The 26,565-nt window shown below is 38.5% G+C and overlaps 1 protein-coding gene across 1 annotated transcript in view; it reads left to right on the forward strand.

Annotated features, from left to right (window-relative positions):
• The first annotated feature begins 1,347 nt into the window (after positions 1–1,347).
• LOC132155256 (dipeptidyl aminopeptidase-like protein 6) overlaps positions 1,348–26,565 on the forward strand; it is a 167,496-nt gene continuing 142,278 nt past the window's right edge. The window contains exons 1-2 of the mRNA XM_059564135.1: positions 1,348–1,408; positions 1,483–1,554. Of these exons, the coding sequence (XP_059420118.1) occupies positions 1,498–1,554 (57 nt within the window). The 5' untranslated portion in view covers positions 1,348–1,408; positions 1,483–1,497. The remainder of the gene's footprint in view (positions 1,409–1,482; positions 1,555–26,565) is intronic.

A 26,565-nucleotide genomic window follows, 5' to 3' on the forward strand; every position in this document is an offset into this window, starting at 1 on the left:
GGGAACCGGCGAGCTCGGCAGAGCTGGAAGCGGTTCCGGAAGGCGCTGCGAGCGGCGCTTTTTACGGCGCTGCGGCGCAGCGGATGATGCAGGCTTCGAGAAGAACGCCCGGTGAGTCCTCAGAGTCACCATAGGCATTAACTCGCAATGAGGGCATCCGCCGTCAGCGAGCGCGAGCGCTGCATGGTCCTCATCCAGGCAGGAGACGCAGATCACGTGACGATCTCATTCGCTGAGCGGGGCTCTGCACGAGCCGCACGAGGGCATCTTTAAAAAGACGCAGCTCTTTTAGAGTGTAAGTCGCAGAGCGAACTCACACAAGGATATAAGGATATTTAAAGGATATGGGCGCCGGACAGCGCAGCAGGAACGGCAGTAGAAGGCGGCGAGGCCAGCAGCTTCCAAATGGCTCGTCCCGCTGATATGCCTCTCAGACGGCGCTTGCTTCCTCCGTGATCCAGCGATGCGTGAGCTTCGCTGAAGAGATGAAAAATCAGGTGAGTCAGCCTTTTCGAGCTCCTTTTATAGGGTTGGGCCACACCCGTTTCGGCGGGAAGTGGCGTGATGGGCGCGAAGCGTCCTAATTGGTCTGATATTGCATCAGCCTGTGCTCGATAGGCTGTGCACTTGCTGCAGAAGCAGCCAATGAGCGAGCGAGCCGTCTCGCCTATGGCTGTGTACTGCTGCAAATGCGCTTTACAAAAATTCAAAATTAAGGATAATTTTTTGCTTCAGTATTTCGTGAAAAGAGACTTTTCCGTAGCGTCTTAGCTAAGACGCAGTACGAGAGAACTCTCGTAAGAGAACCCAGCTCACTGGGATGCTTATAAAACTGTTTATACAAAAGAGTTACTTGTCTGATCCAACATTAAATAAAATAAAATAAAATAAAACATTTATTATGCATGTTTTATTTTTATTTTTTTGTTTACTAATTCTATAAACTGGCTAGTGTGATTTGAACCGTTAAAAGCATATTCTCTTGGATCAGGATGCTTTTAAAATATAAAGTCAATCAAGTGCGCACTGCTTAAACTTATTATATAGAACGTGCTCTGAAAGACGAGGCTGGTAAAAGCCCATCTTCAAGAAGGTCCAAGCTTAGAGAGCATTCTAGAGTCTCGAATAAGGCGCTCTTTTCTCCATGCTGAAGAACGGTCTGTCTGTGGTAGGCGGCGCAGCGGCTGCAGCGTTTCACCGGGAGATCATGGTCTCAGCGCGCGCTGTCATTGCTGTCACAGCTCGCGCAGGTACTTCACACTCACCGCGCGTGCACTTCTGAGACCTGCATCGGATGTTGACAGCTGAATGAACATTTTTACCTCAGAAAACAACGCGGGAACACATCTACTCAGTCCACCACCACTACTTGATAAACATTTCATTGAACGCAGAAGCGAGACTTCTGGTACGGAAATCAATTTTTTAAAAGGCTTTTAAAGAACATTATTTCATGGATTAACGTGCACTTTTCTGCCTCAGACACACTGCTGAGGGATGAACTCGTCGGCTGGAGTGGGAAATTACCGGAGGGGTTCAACCAGTGGTGATAAGGTAAACTGTTCATTTTTTCCAACACTGATTCAACAAATTAATGGATATATAAGAGCATTTTTTTAGTATCGTTCTCACTCTTTGTGTGCTTTATATTTGAAAAAATGTGGACTTTATTCCCAGAGAACTTTTAAGAAGCCTCAGTATCCATCGAAATCACTCACTTTGTATTGAATATGCCCTATACCTGGACATAAAAAATAGTAATGACGCGGACAAAAAGAAAACGGAACTGCAGCTATGTGAGATTGAGATGCAGGGCTTTTCATCACAAGAAGGTCAGGTGTTGTTCTGTTTCCCTCAGGTTTTGATGTTTTGTTCTGTTGTACTGCACCTCATTTGACAGTGAGATTCAAGGGACAGGAAAATCGTGTGCAGTTGACAGGATTTATGAAGTGAAAGTCAAAACCACATCAGGACTGCCAAAAGCCAAAGCAGTCTGTCCCACTCCAAAGTTTCCTTTGGAGGATAACAGTTCTTTGATGCTGAGGTTGGAAGCAACATGAAATGATGGAGGGAAATTTTACATTACTTATATAGGAGACGTTACATAAATTGAGTGGAAGACTTTGAACATACCTGCCCTCACATGGACATTTGGCAACTCTTTGTTCAATATACTGTAGTATTTATGTACAGTGATTCCTGATGATACATTGATATGGAAGAAACAGTTGCCAAGGTGAAGTGTACTGTTCTTATAATTGTATGCATATCCTTGTGTAGCAAAGCACAGTGGTTCTGTGTAATTATCTTTAAGGTGACAGTTATAAACCTCAAGTAAATGCAAGGTCAAACTTTTAATATCACCTAATTTTCCAGTGATTCTCAAAAGATTAGTTCCAAGCAGTTCCAAGTTTCAGTCTTTCTAAACCCCTCCTTCCCGTGAGCCTGCTCTGCACTGATTGGTCAGATGGTCCTGTCTGTTGTGATGATTGGTCTGCCACAGGGTCTGCAACTTTTTTGGCATGATGTGCCATTTAAAATTTTCCTGATTAATTAAGCTGAAGATGAACACCGAGTTCAATCATTAGATTGAATCACCATTGGTAGCGTGATTTATTTTAATGCATTTTTCCTCCATTGGTCAGATCAAAGCATGACAGACTTGTTACTTGTTCAGATGACAGTATATGGTGAAAATTCTTAATTGGGTCATATATTCTAAGACGTAGGCTAGAATCTGTGATTACTGAGTACAGTGTATATCTACACCGGTGCAGTGACTGACAGCTACACATTCACCTCAAAACAGATTCATCCACACTGGATCACAACCAACACATGGAATATAATTCTGCAATGAACTGCAATTTCAGGTTTTCAAACAGAGATGGGGACAAAGAGGCAACATTTACGGACTGCAGCTTTAAGTTATGGAAGCATATAGGTAGCAATATTCAATTTGGGATGTAATATTCAAAATGACAATGCAATATGTAAAATGGCAATGTATTTCTGTATTTACATTTACATTTTCCAATACATTTGTGCAACGTTTGGTGCAAAATGAAAATGAAAATTAAATTACATAATTTTCATTTGCCATTTCATACACCAGTTTTAATATGTAAAATGAATACTAATTTAACGCTTTATAAGCTGCAAAATGAAAATGAAAATGTATTACAGAAATGATTAGATATGTATAACATGTTCAAGCAAAAACTGTCAAAATGATCATTTAAATGCTATTTTTCTTAAATGCATTAACACTCACAGTCAAGACACTTACGATTGCATTTTCATTCAATGTCCCGCAATGAATGTAGCAAAATTCAATGTGCACATTGAAAATGCATTCCGAGCCGAGCCGCCCCCTCCGGTCATGTCAAGGCGGGGCTTGCAGAAGGTCAGCGAAAATCTCAAGAAGAGGATTCAAGTGAGACTACATGGACAAGACAGTTGGTCCATGTACGTTTTAATAATTTCGGTTTATGGCTTCAATATTTCATTCGCACTTGTGGGCGGCGCTGAAGCGCTCCTTTCATCTGATTGGTCGAACCGCTCCACCTTCAGCTCGGTCTTTTCATTCTTTCAGGCAGAATAAGAGTCAGTACTATAATGTCTGAAACCACCGCTCACTGTTAATTAGCATAATATTTGAATCAGATGTAGCTGGGCAGATAATTGTCCCACTGATAAAAACAGTGCAAATAGTTCTGTCTCCTTGGATAACAGTGAAGTGGAAATAAATATAGTTAAATTTATGAAATAAAATTAAATAGGATTTCTTGGGAAGGTAAGTCTGGCCAGTTATGCAGCAACACGAGTCAGACGAGTCTGAAGATCTGAGCTGAATTTGGTGAAACATTAAAGTTCTAGTCTGTGTCAGTTACTCTCATAATAAATAATAATAATAATGTTACCCGTATTTTTAGGTATAAGTTGCATCAGTCCAGAAATACGTCATGACGAGGAAAAAAACATATATAAGTCGCACTGGACTATTAAGTCGCATTTATTCAGAACCAAGAGAAAACATTACCGTCTACAGCCGTGAGAGGGCGCTCTGGGGTAGGCTACAGGAGCACAGAGCAGCATAGAGCTAATTTTACTATTTTTATTTCAGAAATATAACTATATTAATTTTTACAATTATTTATTGTATGCCATTTCGAACACAGCTGTAATAAATGGATTATTGAATCATTAACTCAAATGATTTGTTCTAAAACAGATTCATTCAAAAACGAAAAAGCGCAACTTTGCTCTTGTAGTAAATTAATCTCAAAAGGAAAATGTATATAAATAATTACAATTAATAATGATTAATTACAATTATTTATATGAGCTGCCAGAAGTAACTGTAGCAGAATTAAAATGCCATCAACTAATCTGTTCATCCAACGAACATTTATCATTGTTTCATATAAACTCTTAAGAAAGTATAGGATGCTGTCACTTAAACAAATCTTTAGATTCACTGGACAAGGGTACTTTGGGGTACTTAAGGGTACTTTTGGGTCCCTTCGTCCTTCACGTTTCCATTTTCCTTCCTTCCAGTGATATTTCAGCGTACCTTTGGTAGTCCTGATCCGGTCTAAAAGGTATTCAAAGCAGATGTTTTGCTCAGTTTGAATCAAGCGTTAGGCTGCTTATTCCCCCCAGTTATTCCTACCCTAATTATCCTCACAATCAGAGTTTGAGTTATTGTCTTAATATTTCTGTGCAGAGTTTTTCTTATTTTATTGTGCTGCTGTTTTCTGCAAAGTCCTCTGGGGATTTGTCAAATTTGTCAAATGCATTTGTCATTACAAAGTTTTAAGGTCTTGTGATATCACAGCAGCAAAATTGCCAACATCCTGACCCACATAAACTGATATTTAGTTCATTGCTCATGAAGATGCAACTGACTGGAGAAAACATCAGCCAGAAGTCATTGAAGTGTTTTCTTTTTTTTATTAGCAATTCAGTATACTCATTTGAAATGTTTGCACCCACTGGATAGGAACAAGAAAGGCAAAGCAGAGGCACAGGGGTTGTTATACTCTGCTGTGAGGCAGATAGCTTCAAGTTTTGAAGAATCAAAATTGTCAACAGACAAATGGAATCTATTTTTCTTCTTTGCGTTTTCTTGGGAGACTAAAAAGAAGAGGAAGTTTGCTAAGAATTACTGAGTGGTTTGCTGGAGATGTTTTTAATGGAAGGGGCAATCATGTCTTTCATGTCATGGTCTGGTACACTGCCACTGTAGTACTGTGGTCCCGATTCTGTGGAAGCAGCAAACTAAACAAAGTGCTCCCTCTGCTGGCAGGATGTGTACTTGTTAGTTGCATCAGAGCACCATCCAATATTCCATTTTATGATTTATTAGGTTAAACAGGTCTTGTTTACTGTGCTGTCAAGATCATGCAGCTTGAAAGTTACAAGAATTACTGAGGCATTCTGTGGTTTCTGGTTGATGTTCCTTCCATCAATGGGCAATCACTTTGATACCCAGTGAGGTTGTATTAAACACTCCACTCTACTCCACATGTATTTATATTTTACAAGATGCTATATTGGATATTAGGGATGTAGTGATTTATTTTTTATTTTTACAAAATTAGATTTAAGACATGATAAATGAAAAGTGTGCCTTTTTCATTTCTCATACAAAACAGCTCTATTTTGACATTTGTCTTGAAAAAATTGAAGGATTTTAATAATGACATTGTTCATAATGACATTGTTCTGACAATTTTTTTTTTTTTTTTAATAATAGGTTATTGATAAATAGCAAGTAAAGAAAAGGTCTTGGAGTGACTGGACAGTTGAATGTGTTATGTGGTGTGTTTTAAGTGTTGTTGGCTCTAAAATCAGCTGGAAAGGCCCTTTACTTGCACTTGTTAATTAGGCTACTTGACTTTTACTTTATTAATTAGGCTACTTAATTCAATTGAGCCTTCAATTTGTTGTAGAATAAAATATCCAAAATAGTGGCTTGTAAGACTAGGAAAAGAGCAGAACCAAAGCTCAGAAATGATTTATTATTGAATTAATATATATATATATATATACAATAATTAATATATACTGTATACAAACCAATCTTTTCGGACTTCCCACAATGCCCCATGCCAGAGACTAATCACCTGTATATATATTACTGTAAACAAAAATAGGGTGAAATCATAAGTAAAAACTATGTAATAAAGCATTCAGGGTTTTATTAAAATGTTTTGAGGTTCTCGTCCTGAATGTACTCCCATGAGTCTCAGATATTTCCTACAAAGAATTGTTTGTTGCAAACAGACATTTAAGAGGGATTGGAAAACTTGCAAACCTTTTATATTTCTGCACATTTGCAGCGCAAGCTTCTGGAAAACAAGAATACAATGGCAGGAAAAAGAGAAGAAGAAGAAAATGGAAGTCATACATCTCTACATCATATCTGTCAAGTTATTGTTGATTTTAATTCTGAAAGATTTGCCATGTGTAGGATTGTTGCTTATTGTTACATTGTACGTTTCATAGCTGTACCAATAAGTTAAAAACTATGCAGCATGTTTTGAATGAAAATTATACTCTTGTAGGTTTACTTTTGATCTGGACTTTGTTTTTGACTGTTTAGATTGATGCATTTTGAACACAAATGACACATTTAGGTTGTTTGTTTGTTTGTGTGTTTAGTGAGTTTATCATGCCATAATGTAGTTTCTAAAGGGACATTGCACTGTTTAATGGTCCCCTATATTTTTATCCCTTATTTGCAAGCATCTCTCCTCAATGACCCTGCTCCTATCAGCAGAAGCCTGTCAACTGGAGCTCTGAATCGAGGAGCTGTAAAGTATTATTGGATGCATCTAAATCACTGCACTGCTTGGAATATATCACCACGGTATAGAGAGAACCCATCATGCTCTCCGGCAGGAGCAGATATATGTTATAACTCACTCAGAGCGCCACGGCAGGACGACAGATTTGTGATAGAGAGAGTTTGGATGAGCTTCCTTTGCTGAAAAAATTGCTGTCTACTCCCTCTTCTGAAAGAAAAAATAGTTTGCACATAGACAGGAAATTGCATCTCGAATTTTAAATATACAAACTGCACCTGAGATAGAGAACACTTCAAAGCATTCAGCTCCTTTTGAGCAGCTAGTATTCTTTGCATATTTTGCGATGCATCAGCAGCAGACAAATGCAAGAGCCGCTCTGTGTGTTTGCTCCAACTAACTTATTTATTTGATTGAATAATTGGATAAACAAGTCAAATTGTATTTATCTGTATTTTATTAAATATCTTATTCCAAATCCTGCCTAATGTTTTTCTCCAAAAAAATGTGCAAAGGGAAGGCTAGGGAAAAAAAAAATATATTCTTAAATTGTGTTAATATCAATGCACTTATATTTTTATTTTAAGCTAATTGCAGTATATTTTAATAGTTAAAATACACTTTTATACTTTGTGAACTTCAGATAAAATATATTTTAAGCTTCACTTTAATGTGCTTCAAGAACATTGTCAATAGCATTTCAGATCATTAGAAATGCATTACCAGTACACTATTAGTTTGTTATAAAGCTATTGTGCAGCATTTTAATATGGTATATTAAAAACTAACAAAAATAATTCAATTAAAATGACACACATGTACACACATTTTTCAAGTACACACATCTAGAAAGCTTTAATGTACTATATCTTGTCTACATTACAACACAATTCTTGAGTACATTTAAGTTCAGTAGCATACTGTATATAAATGCTTATATTAAAAGATTGTAATAAATTATAAAAAAAGATCAGTGAAATGCTATAACAGAACTACAGTTGTAGAACTTTTCCATTATACCTCTATTGCTGGAGAGTACACTATGAATATTCCATCACTGCATAAAAATGCTTAATATAATTTTCTAAAACACACACATGAAGAAGTTACTGAAAAACAATAAAGTGCAGAAGTGAATAAAGTACTTTAAGACTGCAAATGGTTGAACCAAAAAAAGAGAAAACAAGAAAATCCTGCACACTTGCAACTTGCAAAACAATAAAAGAAATACTTTAATAGCAATGTTTCGATCAGACTTTATCACCTAATGGGTATGATATCATTAATAATATTATTTTATATGTATATAATTATTTATTATATATATTTTGTATTTACTATGTATGTAATTGTGGAGTTAACAATGTGGTGTGGTGTTAATGATTATTCAGTTACTAATCTTGATTGGATATTGATGATTCTTCACTGTGATTTGTCATGTTGTTTTAAATACAATGGAGTTTGAATACAATGTTGATGCCTGATGAAGATCATACGATCGAAATGTTGCTATTAAAGTATTTCTTTTATTGTTTTGCAAGTTGATTTTCTCGTTTTCTCATATTTTGACTATATCGGTCTTTTTTCCTACGCACCTATCTATGACCTACAGGTGTGCGACGCTAATTGATCATTGAACCAAAAAAAGAAAATTTGAAATGTCACCCTCTTTATTTTCAAGCAGAAGGTCAATTTGTTGCATTTTCTGCGTCTGAAGGCTTGCAATTTCACACACTTTGGTATTTGAAAACTACTTCATCATAGGTTGTGTGAAAGGAAAAATAATTATTTAGTGGTTTTGAGTGGAGTTACTGAATATGTATTATAATTTGCATAAATTAATTTCTTTGACTGTTCTCAGTTTACCTTTCAAAGCTTGGACTAAATCCTTATCAAGCTTGACATGAGCGTCTGTTTTTATCCTTGTCGTCAATATATGTGTAGGAGCCATAATTAAGTGGGCTGTCACTCATCACTGGGTGGTGACGCGCTGGGTTTGAGGTCACGTGTTCACGGGAGGAGTTTTCATAAGGCGCGCATCTCTTTTGTGAATGGAATCTGTCATGGAGATAGGGGGGCCGGGGTTGCCGTAGTTTTTGTTGACCGTTCGTTTGTTTGTTTAATTACATCGTTTTCACTGGATTACATGCAATACGTGTACACTGTTAACATCTGCTATGTATGTGAACCTAAAGACACTTGTTTTAATTAAATGCCACAAAACGCATTTGGTTGAACTCTGTGCTTCTGTGACAAACACCAAGCAGCGCGTCATACAGATATACCGAACCCAAGCAGCTCCTCGGAAGCGACAACAGGGCTTGGAGTCGCTACATTAAGTCAACAAAAAAGAGCATTTGCCGAAAGCCATCGCTCGCAATATCAATCCACTCTGAACACGACAAGTAAGTGCATCAGTGATCTACGCGCAGGCAAAGAGCCGCATCAAACGCGAGGAGGCCAGGTAAGCTTACCTGTGGTAGTTTGTATGTGGATATGGAATCCTTATTGCAATAATACATGAAGTATTTACGATTGGAGCATTTGGATGAAAGGATACTTGTTGGATGCCCGTGTGTAAAGGTGGATTTTTGCTGTTATTGACGCTTATGCAATGTGGATTAAATAATGCGATGTTCAGATGGAGTTTCATGGGAAATGACAATGCTGCTTCGTTGAAATGAAAATGACGTATTTGTTGCACACTGGATGTATAAATGTAAAGGTTCACTGACAGAAATAAAGGGAAAATGAGTGAAATAAATGGTGCGGCCTCATTTCCAGGTGTAAAGCCTAAAAGGCAAAGTAAACTTACTGAAAAAGCGTTTCTCCTAAAGTTGGAAAAATTACAACATGAACGCAAAGGTTTTGCGAGTAAAATGAAAGCCTTAATACCGGAAATGAAAGGACTCATGCATAAAAAGGAAAATGTGTTTCAAGTAAAGGAATCTCTTGGAGCATTGAATGAATTGAGTGAAAAGGCCATCATTGCTCACGAGGAAGTGTTGCCCTTATTTCCAAAGGATAAAACTGCACAACAAATAGAGTGGTTTTCGAGCATAATGACATACAGTGAAACCTTTAAAAATGATGTTCAAAAGTGGCTCGATGAAAGTGAACCCGATGTAAATGACAAGGGTTTGTTTGAAACAAACGGAAAGTCATCCTTGGCTCAAACAAATGAAACAAATGGAGTAATCGAACATTGTTTGAACACAAAGGAAACTGCTGATGAACTGAAACCTTCAGAAAGTGCTTCAAACATTGGAACATGTATCTCACTGTCTACCACTTCTTCTGCACGTTTAAAGGCTGAAGCAGAGCTTGCTGCTTTGGGTGCTCGACAAAGGTTATTGGAAGAAAGACACTCACTGGAAGAAGAAGAAGAAAGATTAAGAAAAAGGAAAGAGAAATTGCAATTAACCACGGAAATTGCTGAAAAAATGGCAACATTGAATATTCTCAAAACAAGAAGTTCTATTAGTGGAAAGTCAAAGGTTTCAAATGCAAAAGCAACGTCAAAAGCAGCATCACGTGTCTCAAATGGAATGGATTCTTATGTTGAAAAGAATAAGTCTAGGCAAACTTTCAATGTTCATGCAGGAGAATTTATTCCAGCAATGCATGTAAAACAAAATGCAACCAAAAATGACGAAAAATACTCTCTCAAATACACAACAGCTCCCTCTGCTGGACAAAGTTTAGTGCGTCCTCAGGATTTGGCCAACACACAGCTTGTGCATGGACCCATTTTAAACACAAGTAAATGAAGAAGATGTGGAAAATAACAATGAAGTTTTGGGAATTATGAAAAAGCAGAATGAAATAACCACTCTTTTAATTCAGCAACAATGTCTCGCTGCTCTGCCAAAGCGAGAGATCCCTGTGTTTGATGGGGACCCATTAATGTACCACACCTTCATAAAGGCATTTCAAAATGGAGTCGAGAGAAATACGAATAATAATTCAGATCATCTATATTTCATGGAACAGCATACTAAAGGCCATGCGAGAGAACTGATAAGGAGCTGTCAACATATCAATCCTGACAATGGATACATGAGAGCAAAGGCTTTATTGAAGGAGCATTTTGGAAACGAACAAAAGGTTGCTGCGGCCTATATGGATAAAGCTCTCTCATGGGCCAACATTAAGAGCGAAGATGTAAGAGCACTACAGGATTACAGCCTGTTTCTTCGGGGATGTTGCAATGCTATGGAGGACGTGCAATACCTGCATGATTTGGACATGCCCTCCAATATGCTGAATGTTATAAGAAAACTTCCTTATAAGCTCAGAGATAAATGGAGGAGCCGGGCTTGTGATCTGCAGGAAAGCCAAAAAAGGAGAGCAAAGTTCAGTGACATTGTGGATTTCATCGAAAAGCAAATAAAAATCTTAACAGATCCAGTCTTTGGCAATATTCAAGATCCCCCCACAATAACCGGTAAAGTCGCATTCAAACCAAAGTCACAACCTCGCCTTAAGGGAGCCAGCTTTGCCACTACAGTGGGTCCCACAGGGCAGAAGGCACAGTCTGCAAACAAGGATGTGAAGGCACCAGAACACAAGACGTGTCTCTATTGTGGAGCAGGACATGCACTGGAAATGTGTATGCAGTTGGGAAGGATGGCACATGAGAAGAAAATTTTTTTCTAAAGGGAAAGGGCATTTGCTTTGGTTGTTTGTGTATAGGACACATGAGCAAGCACTGCCGTAAAAGGATTTCCTGTACTAAGTGTAGCCTTAAACACCCTACTGTCCTCCACAAAGAAACTACGTATAGTGTTGTGCAGACTGAAAGGAGTGATGAGGTCTCTATTGACAATACTCTGGTATCAAGTGGCCTTACAGGGGCTGGGGACCAGGATTGTAAGCTGCCAATTGTGCCCGTTCAAGTTAAATCAAAGAAAGGAAGCAATATAGTCACAACTTATGCATTTCTGGACCAAGGGAGTACTGCAGTGTTTTGTACGGAGTCTCTGATAAACAAGCTCAACCTGACAGGAAGAAAAGGAAATATACTTCTCCAGACGATGGGACAGGAGAAGGTCGTGAGAAGCAATATGGTGTCTGGGCTTGAAGTTGCTGCATTGGATGGAGAGGAGTTTTTGGAGCTGCCAAAGGTCTACACACAGGAATCCATGCCAGTGTACAAAGGGAATATTCCTATAAAAAGGGATATTAAAAAATGGCCTCACCTGAAGCACGTCCACTTACCACAAATTGATGCTGGTATAGAGCTCCTGATTGGGACAAATGTGCCAAGGGCCCTGGAGCCACTAGAAGTGGTGTGCAGTGTAAACGGAGGACCATTTGCAACTAGGACTAGGCTGGGATGGACTGTTAATGGACCACTTGGTGCAGGAAGCAGAGGGACGGTTGCCTGCAGTCAGCCAGAATTAACTGTCAATCGTGTTTCAGTCGTGAATCTGAACGAGCTGTGGCAGCAGCAATTCAAAAACGATTTCCCAGAGAGCGCCATGGATGAAATGCCTGCTCTGTCACGAGACGATCAAAGGTTCCTGGAAAAGGTGACAAATACAACAAAACAAGTGGATGGGCATTATCAGATCGGCTTACCATTGAAGCAAATGAACATCAAAATGCCTAATAACCGGAAAATGGTTGTGCAGCGCTTATTTCAGCTGAAGAAGAGGCTGCAGAAGGATCCAACCTTTTTCACTGAGTATAACACCTTTATTAATCAGCTTGTGGTGAAAGGCTATGCAGAGATGGTGCCTGAAGAGGAGCTGGACCGTGGCAGTGGCAAAGTATGGTATATCCCACACCACGGTGTTTATCATCCCACAAAAAAGAAGCTCAGAGTAGTGTTTGATTGTGGAGCAAGCTGTCAAGGTACAGCGTTAAACGCTCACCTCCTACAAGGTCCAGACCTAACCAGCTCCTTGATTGGTGTGGTGACCCGTTTTAGGAAGGAACCGGTGGTGATAATGGCCGATATAGAGTCAATGTTCCACCAAGTGTTGGTCACCCCCAATGACAGAGATCTGCTCAGGTTACTCTGGTGGCATGATGGTGATATGGAGAAAGCACCTAATGAGTACCGGATGAGAGTGCATTTGTTTGGGGCCACGTCATCGCCCAGCTGCGCAAACTATGCCCTCAGAAGGTGTGCAGAGGACTACGGGCATCTTTACAGAGAACAAAACTGCACAAAGGATCTATCATTGTTTCTATGTTGATGATTGCCTAGTGTCTGTGGCCACTGAAGAGGAAGCTGTGCTACAGTATCAGGAGTTGTTCTCACTGTGTTCCAGAGGAGGATTTACTCTCACGAAGTGGATGAGCAATAGAGCAGCAGTCTTGGATGTCATCCCGGAAAATCAGAGAGCAAAAGGTACGGAGATTTTGGATATGGAATTTGATTCTGTGCAAGTGGAGAGAGTGCTGGGAGTTGAATGGTCAATTAAATCGGATACGTTTAAGTTCAGGGTCCAGATCAAGGAAAGACCACTCACCAGAAGAGGAATGCTCTCGACCATTGCCTCCATATATGATCCCCTTGGGATGCTCAGTCCTGTGATTCTAACTGCCAAAAGGATAATGAGAGATCTGTGCAGGAGAGAAATAGGATGGGATGATCATGTTCCTGAATCCATCGCAAAGCAATGGATAAAGCTAATTCAGCAGCTCCCTCTGCTGGACAAATTTGAAGTGGATCGGTGTCTGAAACCACCACACTTTGGAAATGTCTGTACTGCACAGTTGCACCATTTCTGCGATGCAAGTGAAAACGGATATGGAACAGTCACTTACCTGGTATCAAAAAATTCAAGTTCAGAGCTGCACTCTGCTTTCGTGATGGGGAAATCCCGTGTGGCTCCTCGTAAAACAGTGACTATTCCCAGAATGGAACCCATAGCAGCAACCATGGCAAGCAGAATGGATGTGCTCTGGAAGAAGGAGTTACAGATGGAACTTGTTGAATCAGTATTTTGGACCGATAGTGAATCCGTCCTTAAATACATTAGGAATGAGACTTCACGGTATAAAGTGTTTGTGGCTAACCGGGTCTCACAGATATTGAAGGCTTCCAGTGCTACTCAATGGAGGTATGTGAATACCAGCAGCAACCCAGCAGACATGGCGTCCAGAGGGGTAAAAGTCGAGGCGTTTGTCAAACATGCTACGTGGTTGTCAGGACCTCACTTTCTTTTACGTCCAGAGAGTGAGTGGGCTGTAAGTCCTCAAGATCTTGCGCAGCTCCCTACCGAAGATCCCGAGCTGAAAAAGGTTGCTGTGGTGAATGCTGTGCAGACAGAAGAAGAGCCCATTTCATATCTGTTACAGTACTTTTCTTCCTGGACACGCCTTAAAACATCAGTGGCGTGGATACTGAGAATAAAAAGCTGGCTTCTGTCTTGCGTGAGGAAGAGGAAACAATTATACCAGATGCTGTCACAATCTGGCATCACGAGAGAGCAGCAGAAATCCTCTGAGGATGAGGAAATGGAAAGATTCAAGAGGACCACTGGCGCCCACATACTCGAAGTAGAGGATATGGAGAAGGCTGAATTGGCCATTATAAGGTACTGCCAGCAAAGAACATATCCAGAGGAACTGGCGAGTCTGGAAAAGGGGCAGCCCGTGAAAGCAACTAGTCACCTTCGTAAGCTCTGCCCACAGTTATTTGAAGGAGTCCTGAGAGTTGGAGGGCGTCTCAGCAAACTTTCTATGCCTGTGGAAGTGAAGCATCCAATTATACTGGCCAAAGGTCTCCATATTACCGAGCTCCTACTTCAGCATGTACATCGTCAAGTGGGACATGCAGGTCGTAATCACATGCTGTCAAAGTTGAGAGAGCGATACTGGGTAACCGGAGCCAGTACTGCAATAAGAAAGGTGCTGTCAAAATGTATTACCTGTCGCCGCCTGAATGCTTTGCCAGTTCACCAGCAGATGGCGGACTTGCCTCATGAAAGAGTTGTTCCAGATGAGCCACCCTTCTCTCGTGTGGGTGTAGATTACTTCGGGCCTTTTGAAGTACGGAGCAGAAGGAGCATGGTGAAGAGGTATGGTGTCATTTTTACTTGCCTGGCCATCAGGGCCATACACATCGAAGTTGCTCCCTCGCTAGATACTGACTCTTTTATAAATGCGCTTAGACGCTTTCTTGCGAGAAGAGGCCAAGTTCAAGAGCTCTGTTCGGACAACGGCACCAACTTTATAGGAGCAGAGCGGGAGCTGAGAAGTGCTATGGAGCAGTGGAATAAGGAACAGATCAATCATGTCTTGCTCCAGAGAGGAATAAGATGGAGTTTTAATCCACCCACTGGCTCCCATCATGGAGGTGTATGGGAGCGGCTCATAAGATCAGTGCGCAAAGTTCTTAACTCCACCTTGAAAACTCAAAATCTGGATGAGGAAGGACTACAAACTTTGCTGTGTGAGGCTGAAGCAATCATAAATAGTCGGCCAATCACTAAAGCCTCTATGGATGTCAATGATCTGGAAGCATTGACTCCGAATCACCTGCTGCTTCTAAAGAATTCCCCATCACTGCCGCCGGGAGTATTTCAACCCACAGACATATATGCGCACAGGAGATGGAAACAGGTCCAATACATGTCAGACTTGTTCTGGAAGAGATGGGTTAAGGAGTATTTACCTCAGCTTCAGGAGCGCCAAAAATGGACTGGAATAAAGAGAAATCTCACAAAGGGGGATCTCGTCCTCATTATGGATAATACAGCTCCACGGAACTCATGGCTGGTTGGACGAGTCATACAAACCTTCCCAGACCGAAAAGGACTTGTTCGCCAGGTGAGGATCAAAACACGGACTAGCTGCCTGGAACGGCCCATCACCAAAGTTTGTTTGCTGCAGGAGGCTGAGGCAGATTAGGTGTATTTAGTGCTAGGCCTCAGTGTAGACTTGGACACTTTTTGGGCACTTTGGATTACTTTTTTTTGTTTGTTTGTTTTTGTTCTGCTCGATTTATTTTGTGGATTATTTTTTGTTGTGATTCTGACACAGACTATGAACTATTTTTTTTTTGTTCATTTGGACATGGTTTATTAACTCTTACTTTGCTTTACTTTACTTAAGAAGATACCAGATTGGACTATTATGGACATTTAATGATGATTTTATTATTTGTGATGATCATTCTTGTCTTGTTTATGTCTCCTATACTATTGGATGTGTTGGTAATTATTGTGTAATAATTAAGGGGCTGGTTGTGTAGGAGCCATAATTAAGTGGGCTGTCACTCATCACTGGGTGGTGACGCGCTGGGTTTGAGGTCACGTGTTCACGGGAGGAGTTTTCATAAGGCGCGCATCTCTTTTGTGAATGGAATCTGTCATGGAGATAGGGGGGCCGGGGTTGCCGTAGTTTTTGTTGACCGTTCGTTTGTTTGTTTAATTACATCGTTTTCACTGGATTACATGCAATACGTGTACACTGTTAACATCTGCTATGTATGTGAACCTAAAGACACTTGTTTTAATTAAATGCCACAAAACGCATTTGGTTGAACTCTGTGCTTCTGTGACAAACACTAAGCAGCGCGTCATACAGATATACCGAACCCAAGCAGCTCCTCGGAAGCGACAACAGGGCTTGGAGTCGCTACAATATGCATTCTGTGTCACATTGAACATAAGGTCAGAAGAGGCCCAACATCTCTACAATAGAAGTGCTGCATCCATTGTTAGTGTGACACTCAGAACAACAATATTTGAGGAAATATGTCAGTCAGAATTAAACCGTTGAGATTCATTGAAATGAGATTAAAACATACTTACCACTCTCTTCTTTGCTCTTGTTTCTGATCTGATTTAAATTTGTGTTCGATTGCAACAGCAGCTGATATTTCTTACTAATCTTTTGGCCGACATTCAAACTGGCAATAGAGTTGTCAATCTTCAGAGAATATAAACACTAGTCAACGAACGCAACCCGAGATGGCCGGACAGCCCAAGACAAAGTAATTTTATTAATGGTCAAAATGTGGTGTTTTTCAAACTGATTTACAAACAAAGATTTGCTTCCTTACAACTAGGCCAAATTGCTGAGAAAACAAATTATTTTTTTCTGCCAATACATTGGATAATGTTTTGGTAGTTGTTATAAGTCTCACTAGCTAGACTTTAAAGAGGCACTAAGTGATTTATGAAAACATACCCATACCCCAAAACAAACATGCCCATACCCCAACAGGACCTCGCCCCTTTTTTGATAACTTTACCCCACACGTACATACACAACCCTAGATGGTGGAATCGGCTATGCTTGCTGGCCGAGGGTATGATGTCATCAATAAGTGAATGTGATGCATGTTACCATGGAGATTCAAAACGAAAATTAAAAATAAAGCGAAACTGGGATGATTTCTGCTAAAAGCATGTTACCATCTCAAAAGCATACAGACGATTTAAAAACTTGGCTCTGAGTAGTCAAATTGAACATAGCTACTGCACAAAAAACAACAACAAAAAACACTTTTGACTGTCAATGACAGAAATGAAATACTGACCTAGAGTCTCAAAATAATGAGAATCCAAGTCTACACACATACCCTATTTTCCGGACCATAAGTCGCTCTTTTTTTTCATAGTTTGGCTGGTCCTGCGACTTATAGTCAGGTGCGACTTATTTATCAAAATAAACAGCCCTCTCGCCGCTGTAGATGGTAATGTTTTCTCTTGGTTCTAAATAAATGCGACTTATAGTCCAGTGCGACTTATATATGTTTTTTTCCTCGTCATGACGTATTTTTGGACTGATGCGACTTATACTCAGGTGCGACTTGTAGTCCAAAAGATACGATAGATGCTTTAAGAAGCACGCAAAAATAGACATATAACAATTCACCCTCACCCCCCAAAAAAATTTAAATATCTGCAATCAACTACTCGCCCTCATGCTGTTTCAAACACTTTAAGACTTTTGTTCATCTTCAAAACAAAAACTGAGATAATTCTTTATGAAATTTGACAAATATATGTCCTTCCGCTGAACGTCACCAAAAAAGTTCATGTCTCAGAAGCACATGTTCATTACGTAAATATTTAAAATAAATTACAGAAGGTCTATGCATGGTGTATAAATAAGATACATTCACTTTAAACCCATTAAAAGCTGAACCATTTTGTTATGTTCATACACAAAGTAAACATAATATATACCTTAAGTATAAGTAAAATAAGTACGTTTTCTATAAATACAGTAAAATGTCATAGAAAGTATGCTCTTCAAGCAGGCATGTTATGAGTACAAGTGTACTATAAAGTTTACATACTTCTGAAGTACATTTTTATACAATTAAGATTACTTATTTTTCACCTGGGCCTTTTTTCAGACACACATTTTGTTCATTAAAATCTGATTTTCACTACTGTAATGTGACATCACTGTTAGAAGTTATTAGTGGACAAATGCCACTAACTGATAATGTTGCTGATTGTTTCCGTTATTGATTACCGTACTGACCCGAATATAAGACAACCCCCCTTGTGTTTTACTTAGAAAAAGATTATTTTCATATTGCATATTTTTCCTATTTAAATTTTTGTTTTGAACGTATGGTAAATACTGGTACCAACAATCACATTTAAAAATGTACACTTTTAGATATACCATAAATGTAACAGATAGCCCATCTGAATTATAGGCCTATAACATTTAGTCTATCCAACTCACAGTAGCCTACCAAACAAATTATAACATTAGAAGTGAAATCTTATTGTAGTCTTCAAATCTGGGTACTATCTTACATTTTAAAATGACTTACAGAGGAAGTTTTTTCCTATCACCCTCACCACGTTTTTTCAGATGTATTTCCAAGAATAAAACATTATCTTATATTCGGGTCAATACGATATTATCTTTTTTCTATCAATTAGTTTTCGCAGCCCTATTGTAAAGTCTAAGTGTTAGATCCAAGAGACAAGAGTGATACACATATTGTACGGTGTTAAAACTTAGGTTAACATCTGAGACTAGTACTAGCAGGGGAAGTCTGCTGAAACTAAATGCTTAAAGAGCCTTCAACAGTGTGATGAATAACTTGTGATGATTTTTTTTCTTCAGTTTTTAGTTTTTATATTTTTTCCTAGTGCACAATGTACAGTGTTATAGAGCAGAACATAATGAGAACTCTTACAGTTGTCAGCTGATAGAGAGCATGACTTGATTTTGACAGATCAGTCCATTTAATCCTTCAACTATTTAACAGTGTTACAAAAGGGAAACCTAATGGAATCAGGGCTTTCTGTGGAATCTATCAAAGAGGCTGCCTAAATGGATGATAACCTTAGAATCCTTTTTTTTGTTTTTCAATCAAAGCCCAAAGTGTCACGTCTGCTGCCCTCTCCTCTCCGCTCAGTGGACTCTATTAACCGGGCTGAAGTCTCTCCTGTGCAGGATTCGGTTATTTTTATGTGCCATCTGTCTCCCTGATCTGATGCGGCTCATTTGTGATGCCAGTATTCATCCAGGGCCTGTCACTGCTCTCCACAATTTACACCAGAAGCAAAGGTTAGCTGCCATCATTCACTTTTATTCACCAATATTCTAGATACTGCTGAGTCTTTTAGATGTTTATTTCTCTGTTCAGGTGCAGACGTAGAGTTCTCTGAACTAGTTCTGATAGAGTGTTGTTTCTCTATCAGTTTATGTTCTATCTTTACAGCGGTATTGAATTTTTCTAGCCCAGATTTTATTCAAATATGCACAAAAATCATGCTGTGTTTCTATTACTCTATGATGTTACACATTAAACCTGTTGGTTGTGTGATACCGTATACATTTCCTTCCTTAGATATAAAACTTTGATTGCACTTTATTTTACAGTATGTGAGATTAGATGTATACTTATGTAAGAAAATAACTCTCTGTTTAACTTGAGTTCTCGTGCTCCTCCAGTATCCTTCGGTAATTTTACACAACACTTGATGTTATAAAATTCAGTGGCATGTTGAGTGAAAAGCCCCATTTTAATAATGCAGCCCATTTATTCCACATTGTAAAAATAATCTTGATCCAAACAATAAGCTTCATCCTTAAAGGGAAGGATCACCCCTGAGCTTACAGGGAAACAAAAGTGTCTACAGTATGTTCTGCTCAGCTGTGTTTGTTAAATGGATGAATCAGTTGTGCCTTTGTTTGATTGTGTTTCTGGAGAAGTCTCACATTTGACAGTCAGTATAAATGAGCTCTTATTGTCCTTCCTTGTGCTGAATTTTAACTTCCTGGCTTAGAGGTGGCAAAGCCTTCTCCTCAGTCATTTCAATAGCAAGTATGGTAATGGTCTGTGACATATTTTAGACAGAATGATGCTTTATATCAGTTATTTATGCATACGACATCAAGACCATGCATTTTTGTATCAAAGTGCCACTCTAAACAAGAAACAGCCTCATCCACATACTGTATGTTACTCCAGTTCATACTGAAAATTAAACTTGTTTTGTTTAATTAAAAAATTAGTTTTTGATGTCCAAATTGCAAATTGCAAGACATTTGAATCAAAGTTAATGAAGGGAGATCTTCTCAGCTGTAGTTAATCTACAGTATCTGCAGCATGAAACTGAAAGTATGAGAAATCTTGTTCTGAAATACAGAGCTAACTGATACTAATTAATTCACAAAATAATGCAATTGAAAAAGTTCCCAAAAGTTTCACACAAAAGTTACATGGACAAACATGTTAGGCATTGGACAATTTTCATGGCTTCAATTCGACACGATCGAATATCATAGCATGACAGCATTATAGCAAATCATCTTGATACATTTTGCATAAAACTAGCTAGATATTTGCTTGTTGTTTTAGTTAGTGTATAAATTAGAACTCAAATGATGAGTGACTTACCCATTTAAATTAATTTTTTTAAAAGTACATGAAAATTTGTATTTCCCAATAGAGAAAAATGCATTTTTCATTTTTGTTTTCTTATGTTTCATTTATTTGTTTATTGTTTGTTTGCTTGCTTGTTTGTTTAATTGTGAGGTAAACTCCCAATCTTGAGGGATACAGTCATCTATAGCAATCTACGATAGCCTAACATAGTGTTGTAATGTTTTATGAGGTAGTCTGCATCTGTTCCAGTCAGATATTTTGCACAGATGGGAAAGTCTAATTCTCAGATTACATTTTGAAACCCTTAGCTGGAGGAGCAAGAGTTGCAGTACCCTCACCCAGGAGAGAAAAGGCAATTTTTTCAGGATGTCTGCTTTACAGGGAGGTGGTCAAGCAGAACTCAATCAAGAGAGACTCTGGTAGCCTTCGTAGGCCTGTGGGGAAATATCCTGGTAGACAGTGGCTTGTTGCCTCTGTGAATTTGTATGGAGCATCTACAGTCATTCACAGTCAATGTCCCTCCATGCCCATGGCCAGACCTTCAAACAATTAGTCAAAAACACAAGATTGTGTTTGGAATTGAATGCTAAGAATGATCCATTAACTTCATCCATATGTCTTGCATCTTTTATGACATGCAAAGGTGTAGACGTTACAAGCTATTTCAAAATATAACTTCATACAGTACTAGCTTATAAACTTGTGCTCTTCAGATTTGTCTAATGATTGTTTTATTACTTCAGCTGGGTGCCAAACATGTCTGGCTGCTGCGTGGCATCTAATAACTCCCATAATTTGTGTCCATACTTGGCTCTGCCTGGGAATTTACAATCACTGAATAATTAAGAATCACATATAGCTCAATCTTAAATTCAGACCAAACTATTGATCCATCATTCAGTTTTTCTGCAATTTTAAATCTAATGAGGACATCAGTCATTATGATCCTGCCTTAATGGAGAGGTCTAATCTATTGTACCTTAAATAACATGCATACGATGTTGTGTGCATGGTGGGCTCTAGCAGCCTTCATATGCTGATAACTTTTGCTCCAAAGCTCTTCACCACGTCTTTAAACTGACCCTAATGGAGGATGCTGTGCAATTCTACCTCATTCCTTATATCACTCCTTATGAGACAGCCAAGTGGGTCCAAGCCTGTTAAAAGTGCCCAGTGAGCAAAATGACAACTAACAAGCACCACCATAACATCAAAACTGCTGCTTTTATGCCCTTCCGTTTAATTTTGCTCGTAGGCCAACTTTCTAGAGACAGGACATACATTATATCAATCTTTGTTTGTAGCAATGAGTAATGTTATTCTATGAGTTTTTGTGATTTTGTTGAAAATGTTTTGTGCACCACACAAATGTGAAGGAGACTGTCTCAAAAGATTTAAGACATTCAGTATAAAGAGAAAAGTTAGCAAAACAGGCCCATTCACATCAAGAACAATGACAATAATAAAGATAAATAGCAGAGTTCACACCACAACTATAATGATAATGATATAGAGGCACGATATCGCTGGGATCACTTTCAGAATGTTTTTCCCCAGCTGATGAACAATGAAACACTGACAGCTAATCAGACTTCATTCAGATTTAAAGGGCTTGCACATTTAAAATAGCAGACGACATTGCAGAGAAGCTCAGCATGCAAACAGAGTTACATTAGACATTAAAATACCTCAGATATCCAGCGCTAGTTTCGACGACATTGTGTTGCCTCTGAAATTGCAGTAGAAAAGGTTACATATTGTTTTTATTCCACTACATTGACCACGTTAGCTAAGTTCACTGTTGGATCAGATAGATTACACTAGCACTGTTTAGATGTGCTCAAAACGTAGCATCCTGAAGACATGTACTGGTTGAAGTTATGTAAATGCAAAAAGAACAGCAAAAACTACAACTAACTCATATTGAATATGAATAAAATTTGTCTTTCAAAAACAATAACTCGCTAAGTAGAGTGATGGATTCTGCCTTTGAAGGATCTCATGGACCCCAAAGCAGCACCCTTTTCAGTGCTGCACTCGTCTTCTATATAGGGATGCATCGATCCGATACTCGGGATCGGTATCGGCTCTGATACTGGCATTTTCCACGGATCGGATATCGGTCAGACGAGACCGATCCAAATCCGATATTGTGAGTGTCATTTCTGTTATTGTTGAGCCACACAAAAGGCACAAAAACATTATAAATCACCAAAACGTTTTCATTCACATATTTCAAATGTTCTGATGCTATTCCATAGTTCAGTGTGAGGTACAGAATAATATTGAAATCATTAAATTCAGTTCACAAACTCTCCTTTCCACTGCTGCTGTCTGTCATCCTCCATTCACTCCATCAAACTGCGTGTCATGTTCGGTTACTACAGTCAAAACGATGAAACTCTCTTCAAGAGCGAACAGTAACTGAGGTTTAAAACTGTTCAAATAAAAGGCTCAATAAACTAATACACTACATATCAATATCTCTTCCCTTTGTACTAGTAATTTCCGGTTTGCAAACGAATCATTTGATTTTACCGGTTCTTCTTAGAGAATATAACAGTATTATAATACTTTTTTGCGCAATCAAAGATTATTAATAGTCTTTCTTGTTCTGTCCTATTTATTATATGTTGTTGCCTTTATTACTGTGCTATACATTTAAAATTATGTAAAAATGGGCGCCGCCATTTGTAAATTCTATGGGTCTAGCTTCCTCAATTGCGTCCAGCTATATTTAGCTGTACAAATCAGTTCATTTTGCTGCTTGATATTGCCAATTGATGTGTTCTATCATATTATTTTAATATGTTATCTTAATTAAGAACACACTGGTTTGTACTGCAAACAGTTTTACAGTTTACTAAATGTTGTTATTCTCCTCGTTATTTACCTATAGCTGCTAATGAAACGGAAGTCTCACCCATAGGCCTAGTTCCACATTAAGGAAATAAGGTGGATATTTAAAAAAAAAATTATATATTTGTTTTTACATTATATGCATGCATTTACATGTATATATATATATATATATATATATATATATATATGTATTTTACAACAATACAAAGAGCAATGTGTAACATTTTACCAGATTTTAGACTTATTCACTTTTATTTGTAAAAAAAAATATTTTGTACCCGTGATTTTTCTAGAATTTAGAGTATCTTTTGCTGCTAAATTATATGCTAATCATAGATTATGATATATTTTTTCATGATTAAAATGAAGTTGTTTCTATGAAGTAGATTGTGTTTAACACACAAAAGAGTGGTGATCAGGTCAACACAGAGAAGTATAGAAATTCTACGAAAATAATTCGGATTGGATCGGTATCGGCAGGTACTCAGAATTTTCGGTACCAGATCGGTTCTGAAAAAATACTATCGTTGCATCCCTACTTCTATATTTTGTTTGTATTTCCACAGCGTGGAGGTACTTTCATGAACATTGATAACTGAACCGCTCCTTTTAAATTCTTCCCGTTCTACTGACATTTGTTATGACATCTGCTTGGAACATTACAATGCTCATGATGACTTTTGTTAACTCTACAATAAGTAGCTTAAATCCACTTCATCAGAGAATTACTCTTCAACAGTAATGCTATAGAGCTACCTCAAAAATGGAAGTTCAAAGACAGAATTCTAAAGATGGCTGCGTACTGGCTTTCTGAAGCCTAAGGTCTTCAAGTATAGGCACTTGACATTTTGGATGTTTATATTCCATTAGAACACCTCTTATGTCTCTTTGCTCTCAGTCTGTTAATTAACTATACTCTCTTCTTTAAAACTATAGTGTTTGTTAATGAATTCTACTCTGCACAGTGCCAATCTCTCTCTACCCCTCTCCTGTGTCCAGGACAAATCACTGTCCTGAGCAGAGTCACTGGGGTTTGTGTAATAAATTCTTTATTGGGTGTCAGAAACCTGGACTGGGTGTGTGTGAGGCAAAGATGCTCCGTACATGAAATTGCATGGACAACAAGGATGGCAGTACCCTGACTGTACCTCATGGCATGCAGCATAAATATCATCTATACTTAATAATTTGCTAACCATGCACTAGACTGAATTGATCAGTTTCAGTGCACCACATAAACACAGAGAAATGTGCAAATGCTCCTTATGTGATTGTGGATATGGTGTTTGTCAGCACTTAAATTTCTTATTAAATTAAGGGATATTTTAGCTTTTCAGCAATATTCATATATTTCAATATCTATGGATTTGCCCTAAAATGGCTTCAGTTGCTACTGTTTTCTTTTAATCAGAATATACAGAATCACTGCAGCAAACTGAATTCCAAAAAGTAAAATAGTTAAAAAATAATATTTTTTTCCACATTTTCTTAATAAATGAACACAAGAAAGAACATATTATAGTTTTATTTTATATGCACCAATATGAAACCACACCTTAATAAAACAAATTTATTTACCTACATATATTTCGGATATATAAAACATTTTTAAGTGATGATGCAAACCTGACACTTTGAGCTCATTCATGGTCATTTTTTGAACTTCCTAAGACAATTGTTGCTACTGAAACAAAGCCTTAGTCAGTTTACATATTCATACTTTTGGTCTCTAAACCATTTGACAATGGCTGTTGTCACCGACCGCTGTTTTTATGTGTGTTTTGTGAAATCTGCCCAGAATATTTACGTGGTTTACCCTCACGCTTCAGTGGGGCACCTCAAGGGAGAGGGAGGGCGAGAAGGAGAGATAGACAGTGATAGGAGGAGAGGTGAGGGAAGCCAGAAAGGACAGAGAAATTGACTGAGAGGAGAAAAATACAGCTTAGAACAGTGAGTGCTGTGGAATTGCATACTTCGTTGGTGGTTGTGCATGTGTGGCCAGGACTGAGTATAGAAGAGGCAGAAGAAAGACAGAGTGAACAACAGGCAGGTAAAATACGCTTTACCACAAGTGGACTTTCATACTTTGCTGCACCGTCAACTCAGATCCGCGTGTTGGACTTGCAGATCCACAATGTCAGTCCTTATTGCAACTCAACTGATCGACACCAGCACTTCATCTGGACAGGTAAGGCCTTGTATTCGCAGCATTTATTTCAGTCACTCCATAAACAAATTAGGAGCCAAATATTTTTTTTTTGTTCTACAGAATAAACGTGTTTTATTTATTTATTTATTTATTTATTTATTTATTATTATTTAACACTTTATAATTTCAGAGGTACTGTCAAGTGTCTCATCTTTTTTTTATCAGCATTTTAATCCATCTTGTAGATGTCCTGGGAACTAAGGTTCACTTAAAGGGGTCATCGGATGCTACATGCACTTTTACTATATGTTTGAACTGAAATGTGTGTTGGCAGTGTGTGTACACAAAAGGGTTGTGCCGATAGACGATAATATCGTGTATCGATGATAGTCTGAGATATCGACATAAGCAGATTTCTCTGTCGATAATCAAGACGATATTAGGCTCATTTTCCTATTAATGTATTAGATTATAATAATAATAACTATTATTTTTATTAGGCTGCTTATTAAAATAAAACTGCCCTGCTATTTCACTTCAGCATCGCATTTCACACACACACACACACACACACACACACACACAGCGTGTGCGAGCGCAGGAGGATTAGAGCCTGTAGTCACTGAAACTGTCCGCCTTGACTCTGATAACTTGTTAAATCCATGAAATGAAAGAGATAGAAAACGAGGAGTTGGTGTCCCACACATTTAATGGCTGCTACACGACAACGCGCTCTTCTCATACATGAGAGATTAACTCTTTCTTGGCGTTACAAATAAAGTAAAGACAAAATATAAACAAGGCGGCAGAGCGAACTTATCATCCATAGTAGACTACGTGAGAACCACTATGGATGATAAGTTTGCTCTGCAGCCTCGTTATTATTTTCATGCACACCGCACTATAATGTG

The sequence above is a fragment of the Carassius carassius genome, chromosome 12 (assembly GCF_963082965.1).
Source record: "Carassius carassius chromosome 12, fCarCar2.1, whole genome shotgun sequence".
NCBI lineage: Eukaryota > Metazoa > Chordata > Actinopteri > Cypriniformes > Cyprinidae > Carassius > Carassius carassius.